An 11330-nucleotide genomic window follows, 5' to 3' on the forward strand; every position below is an offset into this window, starting at 1 on the left:
CCAAGTTCAGAGAGTCGATTTCAGTACCCAAATTTCAGAAGTCTAAGTCTTTTGGAACGAGACACCCTCGACGGCCCGTCGTGCCCATGACGGTCCGTCGTGGGTTCCGTCGACTCACACAGTTTTTCCAGAAATAAAATCTGCTGCTCAAAACGACTAAACAGGTCGTTACAAATAAAATATGTAATTTTAAAGTTTTCTCATATACCTACAACTTGTAAGACTTTTAAGGAAGTAGATATCACCGACATGTTCACAATAATATTGCTTTTTAAGTTGCAATATAGTCAAATATTTAGTCAAAATACCATGCTTTGAATTTGTAGATGATGAATAATCAAGGAATGTTATAACGATATATTTACTTCACTTTGTTTTATCTTATATTGAAATATTCAATTATTTTTAACTCATTGCTTTTAAAGAAATATGAGAGATCTCAATAATACTTTTATCTTTAAATAAATATGTCCACATTTGATTTTTTTTAAAAAAGAAATATTCTTAGTTTCACATACCATTTAACACTCTAGGTATGATTTAGTGGTCAATGAAGTGGTTAAAAATCATGAGGTCTCAAATTCAATTTATAATAAAGACAAAAAACACTAGAAGATTCTTTCTATCTGACATAACTTTGATGGATAGAATAATCTGATACATGTTACTGATGGAAGGTGAGCGAAAGTAGATATCTAGTCTAGATATCATAGTCATAAAAAAAAATTAGACATAATTATGCATTAAAATAATAGAATAATACTAATGATCAGAAAATTTATCAGAAATTTATAAAAAATTATAATATCTTTTTTATTTTAAAATAAATTAATTTTTTTTCATTTTTAATTAAAATGTAACAAAGTTAAAATACTAAAAATATTTAAAAGGATAAAATAACATAAGCAAATACCATTTGGTCAAATCTTGACCAAATTTATTGGCCAATTTTTATTCTTCAAAATAACAATAATAAATAAGTATAAAAAAATATCCTTAATTTCGTAATACGCGTATCCCTATTGATGTCAACCAAGTAGTTTAATTATGTCTATTTATATTTAATGTATTTCACAAATCCTTTCAACTAATATCAAAGTATTTTCTTTTTTGAAATTTTAGTTCATTAATTTTAGGGTAAATCATATAAATGTACCATATTAAAAAAATATTTATCATTTATGTCAATATAATTTTTCTAACCAAATATGATAATTTTTAAGAATTAAAAAAAGTGTAAAGTTGATCTTCCTTCGCCTCTTTCTCTGTCCTTTTTTTCTTCCTCCTCTTCTTTTTATATTTTTCTACTTCTTCATCCATCTCTTTCTGTGTCAATCTTTCTTCCTTCTTTTTTTTTTTTTGAACTTTTTAAATAATTATTTTTAAATCAGTTTTTTTTCATATTTCACTATTTTTATTCAAAAACATGATAAGAAAAGGAATAGAAAAAACAGAAAATTGTAGAATATCCTATTCTCAAATAGAAATTTTAAATTTTAAAAATTTTAGAAACAAGATATCGTGATTGTATTAAAACTTTTAAAAATTTGAAACTCGAAAAAGGTGAAGTCTATGGAAAGGTATCGTGGTTGTATGAAAGTTGTATTAGATATGTTTCATGATTGTATTAAAATTATATTAAAATCACGAACAATACATTTATAATACATGGTACAAACTACTCTCTTTTTTTAGTGATATCAACTAAAATAAATTAACACACTTGTAATACATATTGCAAATATTACTCATGTTCTCAGTGATACAAACTAAAATAAATTATAAGACACATATAATACATGTATTATTCATGAATAATACAAGTTTAGTTCAATCTATAGATTATTGTCCTGTCTTTCGTTAGTTACGTTTTTCAATAATTATTATTTTTCTCTTCTAATTCAACTTTAATATTGTGTAATACACTTTTAATTCAAGTTTAATTCATTTTGTAGTTTATTATTTGTTATTGTTAGATTACTTGTTTAATTCATTATTAGTTTTAGTTTAATTCACTCTATAAATCATTGTATGGTGTTTCATTAGTTATATTTTTTTTTATCTATGCTTAATTCAAATTTAATATTTGTGCATGCACTTTTAATACAAGTTAATTCATTTTGCAGTTTATTGGTTGATTTGTTATGATTGAATTACATGTTTAATTCATTATTGATACAAATTTTATTCAATTTACAAATTAATGCTCTTTCGTTTGCTATATTTTGCATTCATATTTAATTCGCTTCTAATTCAACTTTAATATGTGTGTAATATATTTTTTATCCAAGTTTAATTCATTTGACAATTTATTATGTTTCTTCATTTGTTACAATTAGATTATTTGTCTAATTAATTGATTATCTTAGTGATAAAAACAAAGATAATCTATAAGCATATGATATAAGTTTTATTCATGGATAATATGAGTTTAATTCAGTTTATAGATCGTTGTCATGTCTTTTGTTAGTTACGTTTTTTATTCATTCTAAATTCTCTTCTAATTCAACTTCAATATTTTTAATACAATTGTAAAGCAATTTAATTTATTTTGCAATTTTTTGATTTATTTATTACTAGGATTACTTGTTTAATTCATTATTAATACAAGTTTAATTTACTCTATAGATCATTGCGTGTAATACATTTTTAATTCAACTTTAATATGTGGGTAATACATTTTTAATTCAAGTTCAATTCATTTTGCAATTTATTATGTCTCTTCATTTGTTATGATTAAATAATTTATTTAATTAATTAATTATTGATACAAATTTTATTCATTTTACGAATCATTGACTACTCTACGAAATAAAATAAGGAGAGAAACAAAAGAAAAAAAGTAACAGAAAGATAAAACAGAAAAAAATAAGAGAGACAGAGCAACAAAAAGAAAAGAGCGAGAAAGAGAGAAAAACAAAAAAAAAAAAATGGGAGAGAAAAAAGAGAAAGAAGCAAGCAAGAGAGAAAAATCTAACAATAAAATATATAATACTATTATTTTATATTGCTATAAATGATAATATTTAAAGAGTATATCTAAAATAAGTAATTATTTTTTAAAAAGGACTCGCTCAAATAATTAATCCTTAATTTTATGTAGTCATTCTGTATACTCTATTTTGTGTTTTTTACTTTCCAATGCACTAGTATAATGATCAACTAAATTGCTATTTTTAAAAATACAATTGTTTATATGATAAAAAAGAATCTTTTTAGTCGGAAAGATATTTTATCTATATTATTTTATTTTTTTAAAATTAAAAAATAGAAAAGATCAATTTATTTTGAAATAGAAAAAAATAATGTAAATATTTAAATTTTCTGGGTCAAATTTTTTGTCCATTCAGCATGATCTTATGAAATAGATATGTGAAGATAATACTAACAATGATATAATATGCGGAAAAAAATTAAAATATATTTTGAAGTAAATATATTATCTATATGAATATGATAACAACGTGACATATCGACTTAAAATGTTTATTTTCAAATTGATATATTGTTGGACAAAAGTAAAGTTCAAGTCAAACTTATATATGTAATAAATATACTAAGAAAGAATATTTAAATTATTGTATATTTGTTTTCTTTGACTGGGTCAATTAGAGTTTGCTCAAATTTTCAAAAAAGAAAATGCACATTTGACTTGAATTTTATTGTTTCATTTTTTACTTTAATATTAATCTAAATTTTCCAATATCTGGCATAACATCAATAATCCTATTATACTTTTAACGTCGAGATTAACTATTTCAGAATAAATTATTTTATCATATAAAGGAGATAATTTATTCAATTATTAAAGAATTGTTTGGTGTGAGACATAAAGTATGAGATAAAATGTAGGATTATTTTATTTTGCGTTTGGTTGGAGGTATTAGGCAGTTCTAAGATCATTTATTCCTCCATTTATATATGTGTGTGATTCAATACGTTATCGGTTATACTATATACATGGTGAAATAACTTACCCAAAAATAAGCTTTTTGCGGGATACTTAATCAAGGGATAAATTATTTTCAACCAAACAATCCCTAATATATAAATAATAGGATAAATAATCTCATTATTGTCAATCAAACAACCCCAAAATTAAATTTTTATACCTTATCTCATTTCTCACTTCTTACTATACTATTATGGGAAAATAGACAAATATATTCCTAAACTATCGCAAATGGTATACAGATATCCTTCATCATATTTTTGGAACATTGAAATCCCTGTCGTTAAAAAACTAGAGCATATATGCCCTTTACTCTAACAGAAGGATAAATAGGGACACGTATATTATCCGTCGATATATGTCAAATCAATGGATAAGGTTATGACACGTGTATGTGTTTTCTAGTTTTTGAATGACAGGAACACCAATATCTCAAAAGTATAACGAAGGACACTTACATATATTTATAATAATTCAGGGATATATTTATTTCTTTTTCAATGCTATTATTAATCATTTTCATAGTGTCACATTATGTCATGGTTGAAATATGGATGCAATAATTTTTTTTTTTTATGAAATAAGTAAAAATTATTATGCATTTATTTATGTGATGAAAGATACAAGATGTTTGAGTCCAAATAAAGGTAGACCCCAGCAAGTGGGCTATGGAAAACTAAAACAAAACCAGAGACCAAAAAAACACAAGACTGACTGCAAAAGGCCAACAATACATTCATTCATTCATTTTCTTCTCCTCTCTGCTTTTATCTCTTCCTACGACGTCGTTTCTCCACCGCTCCTCCTCTTCCTCCTCCTCAGACTCCCTTTTTCGGTCGATCGGTTTGTTTTCACACCATATATCAAAGTCAAGTCTACTCGATCCAGGTAATTATACTACTGGATCACCTAATTTTGTTGATTTTTTGGGGTTTTCTTCACTTCAATTGAGGGATTTCAGCTGTTTTTTGGGCTTTTTGTTGTTAAATTCTATAGCTATGTTTTTGCCTGTTTTGTGCTTCATGTATCTGACTTTTTTTCTTTCAAGCTTGAGCTACAAATCGAAAAACGCGTTTTTGTTCTAATTACGATTAGAACATCAACTGGTGGGGGAGATAAAATGTAAGAGGGGGAAATGGAACTTCTTACCTTTGGGTGGGTCTGTATATGCTTTTTTTTTCTTTGTTCTCAACAAGTTCACTTTTTTACAATTAATTTTTAGTTATATATGCTTTTTTTTTCTCTGTTCTCAACAAGTTCACTTTTTTACAATTAATTTTTAGTTATATCTGTTGTTTCAGGCTTCTCAAGATTTTTCTGCATGTAATTCAACGAAGTTTTTACTCTGTTATTTCTCAAGAATCCCCAAACAGCAAAATATTGTTCCTTTAAACAACAAAACATTGGTCCAAATATTTCTGGATTTAGGAAAACGAATAAGACATTAATAGGGGTTTGCGAATTCTATACATAGTGTGCTATATGACTCATTGATTACATCTAATGAGTCATTTAGCTAATTTGAAGGAATTAAATGAACTGAAATCTTAAGTGAAGACTGAAGAGACACTTTTGTAACAAGCCTTTCTTCTGGGGGTTCATTTTGAAATTAATCTTTGTTTATTTATTTTCCCCTATTTTTTTAATTGTTTTTTGATGCATGAAGTTGGAAAGAAGAATTTTTAACAGACAAGCTTCTCATATTTCATGATTTTTACAGGTTGTGGACTGTTAACGTTTGACTTACCAATCCTCATGCAAAAGAACCTATAGTTTTTTTTGCTGCAGTTACTTTGACGGGAAAATGTTGGAGGCTCCAAAGTTTGCAGGACTTATAGACTTAAATGAAAACCCTGATCATTATGGACTCTCACAAAATTTCTACCATAAGCTTGGTGAGGGATCACACATGTCAATCGATAGTTATGGGAGCTTGCAGATGAGCAATGGTGGAGGTTCAGTTGCAATGTCGATGGATAACAGCAGTGTGGGATCAAATGATTCGCACACTCGTATTTTAAACCATCAGGGTCTCAAGCGTGTTCACAATAACTATTCGGTTGCAGCTAGTGTAAATAAGGGAAAAACTTCTCATGGGTTGAGTGATGATGCCCTAGCTAAAGCATTGATGGATCCTCGATTTCCTACTAATGGGCTTGAGAATTATGATGAGTGGACAATTGATTTGAGGAAGCTCAACATGGGGCCAGCTTTTGCTCAAGGGGCTTTTGGGAAACTATACAAAGGTACTTATAATGGTGAGGATGTTGCTATCAAGCTCCTAGAGAGGCCAGATAATGATCTTGAGAGGGCTCACTTAATGGAGCAACAGTTTCAGCAGGAAGTTATGATGTTGGCAAGGTTGAGACATCCAAATATTGTTCGGTTTATCGGTGCATGCCGTAAACCCATGGTGTGGTGTATTGTCACTGAATATGCTAAAGGAGGATCAGTTCGTCAGTTTCTCACTAGGCGACAAAATCGATCTGTGCCCTTGAAGTTAGCAGTGAAGCAGGCATTGGATGTGGCAAGGGGTATGGAATATGTGCATGGCCTGAATCTGATACATCGTGACCTGAAATCTGACAACCTACTAATCTCTGCTGATAAATCAATCAAGATTGCGGACTTTGGAGTTGCTCGTATTGAGGTGCAGACAGAAGGAATGACACCAGAGACTGGAACATACCGTTGGATGGCTCCGTAAGCCTCTTAGCCCTTTAGCTACCTCATTAAATTTGATTGCCTTATTTACTGTTACCTTTCTCAAAAAAAAAAAAAGTGATTGTCTTATTCTAGCCTGGTCTTTTGGCATAACCATGATAGTGAGTTTTTTTTCTTTTCTATATATTGAATATTAACCATAACACAGAGCTATTTCAGGTGTTCCGTAGATTGTTTAATGGTTTTAGTTTCCTTCATGTCATAGAATTCATTTAAATGTTCTGCATACTTGTGTTTGCTATACAATTGCCTTTTACTTGTCAAAGACAATAGCGAAATATTATCAGTAAAGATATGTTTATGTTCCAATATAAATTTGACTGAACATTTTCTTTGCACTATATCTTCTATATAATGATCTTATATAACTGCAACTTCATTGCCTAAAGATAGATTTAAACTGTAATAGTGATGGGTTTTAATTTTTTTCCCCTGATGATTGAGAAATCTGTCTTGATCCAACTAGAGGTCTCCAAAATCGGGAGTGATGGACCCGACCCGCCCTCTACCCTCAAACCTTTGGGCCAACAGAGCTTTCGAAACTTGGGAATAATGGCCCCACCCCTCTACCCCCCTCTTAAATTGTGTGGAGTCAATTGACGAGCGCAAAACAGAACACGAATTTTCAAAAGTTTCACTACTCGAAAGTAGTATAGTAAGATCGTGATGAATCAATAAAGCTTGCTAACTATTATTCAGGGGATCAAAACTTGAGCTTGATGTGGTTATAAACCACGATTGTCAACTATAAACGTAATTAAAGACAATTGATAACAGAACCAAAGGTTACTATCAATATGAGATGTAGGGTAATACATAATACTAATGCAAGATTTTTAGCAATTAATTCAGATTCCACAAGTTTAAACTAATGTAATCCCCAAATGTGCAAAAACTGTGGATAGAAATAGATCTTCGGATGATTTCTGACTAGTATCGTCAACTTATAATTCGAGATAAATTATTCAAGAGCCTCTTTCGATTATCAATGGAAACGTTCAACTTGAGCTAAATCAGGTTTGTACAAAGATAATCATAGACCACTTCCTCTTCTGATTAGAGCGTCAACAATAGCTCAACAATCAATTAAAACTACTATCCACGAGTTCAAGATATTGAACAAGAATCAAATAAAAAAACGTCAATCAATACACCATGTCTGTGGAAACCTAATAAGAGAACTAATCCATAATAGAATAAAAGAACATCAAAGAATATGAACTAGAAAACATTTCATTGGGTACTTGTACTTAACCATCATTGTCTACAACGTTCATAACTTGCAAGGATCGCAATTCCTCCATAGTTTCTCCTTAGTTGGATTGGTTAAAAGCTTTTTAACCTGCAGACATCGGGTACTTGTACTTCCAAGTGGTCTTCATCTTCTCCTATCCATTTTGGATATTTTTCCTGTCACCATTTGTTCCACTCGGTCGGAAGTCCTTGATTAGTTGTTTTGCCCTTACCAGCGTACTAACTGTAGATGGGATAGGAAACAGAGACATGAAATATGCTGGAATGCTGATGACCACATCCTGGCTTTTCATCTCTTTTTATTCTTGTTATTGGTTGTGGCTGCGAAAGGGTGGTGCCATCTTCTGCAGTGGACACTTCCCTTTTAGGCTGAGGTGAATAGTTCTACACAAATGGCTGAACAAATTCCAATCAGTCCCATTTGCTGAAGAATAAGTTTGTCACTGGATTGCGGGCAGGCTGAGATGTAAGTGTAGCTAGTTTAGATTGAGCTCCTGACTTTTGACTCACCTGATGTTGAGTGAGTACTTTTGGTTGGTGTCATATGCTTGTATCGTGTATGCCAAGGTTCCTTTGCCTTATTAAAAGCGACTAAGCAGTGTAGATCTTTTCATAAAATAGCTGTCAGCTTTTTAGCTCTCTTGGAGAAGTAAGAAAGAGAAGTGTGTGCATCAAATCTTCTAAAGGATTTAGATAGGCTGATATAGCACGTGTGTACATTCACATGAAAACACACACAAGAATATAGAAAGGTACAGATAAACATACTGAGAATATTGTAACTTTGTCGACCAAGAAATTACACTTTTGTATGTATGGGTACACTGTAGTGTCATGTGTCAATTAATGCATTTGCGTACTGGACAGCTTTAGCAGTTACCAGATGAACTTTGTAATCATGAAATTAGAACATAAAGAACAAATAAAATTGCTAACCCCCCTGTTTGATAAATATGGTAAAGTTTTAATGACAGAAATAAAATGTTCACTTCAATTTGGGCCTGAATGGAGCATAGTGGTTTTGCCAATCCATATAGCTGAGCCAACTTTGTTTGAGGTTAAGCTAGTTGTTTGATTGATTGTTTATTGTGTCACTACTACTTAGGTGCCTTTTCAATTGGAAACTTCGCTATAATATGTTGCTACATTTTAAAAGACCAGAAGACATGTGAATTTATCATGGTTTTGACCTTTTAAAATATCATTCATGTTAGCCTTCACAAAAAAAAAGAAGGTATTCCATATGTTAGCTTATTATTTTCTTTCTCGGGCTTGATGTGGCAGTTAGGATGTGCAGCTCGATTTAGATGAGCAATCCAGGATGAAAGGAGATTGAAAGATAGTGTTATATCATTTTCCATTGGTTGGAGATTCATAAAATAATTAAGTTTAAAGTAGAGTATCTATGGATATATCCCTAGGATACAATTGTGTAATAAGTTCCCATGGTCTAGCTTTCTACACAATATAAGAGATGAAAGGGATGAACTTATATTTATTTAAAACTAAGGAGATTGGAGATTTAGTGTGCATTTGTTAGAGAAATATGACATGAAGTTTTTCATTTGCAATTGAACAACCTGTTTCTGACATTTAGTCGAAGAAGATGGTGTTTGTCGGTGTCTATAAGAGACTGACCAAATGCCTGTGATTAAGCTTGCATTTGTCAAAAAAAAAAATTACAATGGATGAAGGTTTCTTTTCCAATTGGACAATATTTCCCGACATTTAGTTGAAGATGTTGTCAAAAGGCTTGTGATTGGAATGGATGTATAGAGTGTCTCTGGTGATGTATAAGTGTGCTGTTGCAAGTTGAGATGGACCACTTCGCTGTGATGGCCCAAGATTTTTCAATGCAATTATTTCCCGTGCGAGGGCTGAGTAGTGTGTAGATGAGTAGTATGCATGACTTGAGGAAAATAGATGGGAACTTGCTAAGTTGCAATCTTCATGACGATAAGGCTCGTATCTTGGCATGTGTAGGCACTCTTGGAAATCACATCCAGTTATAATATATTCAAATTTGATTATTGGTTGGTTATTTGGAAAAAGAAACCTGTCTTGTTTCCTTGAAAAATTATCTATTCACATATTTAGCTATTTTTTCTGGCAGTATTCACATCTTAGAAATGCTTTCTGAATTGCTTGTTTTTATTTCTTCTTGCAATATGCCTTCATTATTCCTGTTGCAAAAGAGAGATAATTGCTCCTAGTTGTGGTTTAGCCTGTACGTGCTGTTGTGGGCTACTTGAGTGCATTTTGCTGTGTTTTGCAGGGAGATGATCCAGCACCGACCGTACACACAAAAAGTTGATGTTTATAGTTTTGGCATTGTTCTGTGGGAGCTCCTAACGGGGATGCTTCCCTTCCAGAACATGACTGCTGTGCAGGCAGCTTTTGCAGTTGTCAACAAAGGTGTCCGTCCAACCATCCCCAGTGATTGTTTACCTGTCCTAGCTGAAATCATGACTTGCTGCTGGGATGGTAACCCTGACAATAGACCAGCGTTCTCTCAGGTGGTCAGAATGCTTGAGGCTGCAGAAACAGAGATCTTGACGAAGGTCAGAAAGGCCCGTTTCAGATGCTGCATTAGTCAACCCATGACTACAGATTGATATGGAAAGAGAAACTGTAGGTGCAGTAAAGGGCAGGAGTAAAGGATTTGGAAAGGCTAAGCTGAAGTGATTCCAAAGTCTGGCATGTATATCTCTGAGGCATAATTTCTTTGCTCAGATAGAAAAAAGGGGAGAAAGTTATGACAAGGAACTGTTTGATTTTGTGTTGTATCTTCTTTTGATTTCCTTTTCTTCTTGAATTTAAGATTCTGATTAGTGATAATAGAAGAGTATGTGTATGTATACATGTCCATTTATGGCTATGTTTTATTTTACTTTAATCAAATTTTACCAGGTGCCCACATGCAGATCCACCCCACAGAAGACAAGGGGCTCAAAATCTTTTAGTTATGCATGAATGCAAAATCCCCTAATCTAATTGAAACTGTGGCTTCTGTCCAGATCCTTGTTGTTTACATATGGCTTTTATCATATTTGTTATTCACAAAACTAATAACCAAACTCTAATGAATGGGTATAGTAATAAAAAGTTTCATATATTATTAGGTTCTTTAGATAAATAATTCAAAATAAGGTAAACTTTAATAACTAAATTTTCAATTGTGTAGTAAGATCTTTTAATGAAGAATTGTAATTTAAATCAACATTTGTAAGGAATTTTTTATATATGACAGTGATATAGATGTGCTCTTGCAATCGCTTCTGGGTAATACGATGTAGTACGCGAAGCAGCTGAGACATAGTTCTTCTATATCCCCTCATAGATGGAAAGAGGAAACTAGAAATGAACATTTTTATAAAACAAAAAGAAAAGGAAGTTGGTT

The 11330-nt window shown here is 31.3% G+C and overlaps 1 protein-coding gene across 2 annotated transcripts; it reads left to right on the forward strand.

Moving 5' to 3' along the window:
* Nucleotides 1–4565: 4565 nt before the first annotated feature.
* LOC107026013 (serine/threonine-protein kinase STY13-like) lies at nt 4566–10847 on the forward strand. 2 transcript variants are annotated; one of them, XM_027918327.1, is made up of 3 exons: nt 4566–4840; nt 5741–6655; nt 10206–10847. In XM_027918327.1, the coding sequence occupies exons 1-3, from the start codon at nt 4566–4568 to the stop codon at nt 10543–10545; spliced, it is 1530 nt and encodes a 509-aa protein (XP_027774128.1). In that variant the 3' UTR covers nt 10546–10847. The 2 variants fall into 2 exon arrangements, with proteins under 2 accessions (XP_027774128.1, XP_015082316.1); XM_015226830.2 differs by having other exon boundaries at nt 4665–4840; nt 5673–6655.
* The last annotated feature ends 483 nt before the right edge of the window (nt 10848–11330 follow it).

Source organism: Solanum pennellii, chromosome 7 (assembly GCF_001406875.1).
Source record: "Solanum pennellii chromosome 7, SPENNV200".
Taxonomy (NCBI): Eukaryota; Viridiplantae; Streptophyta; class Magnoliopsida; order Solanales; family Solanaceae; genus Solanum; species Solanum pennellii.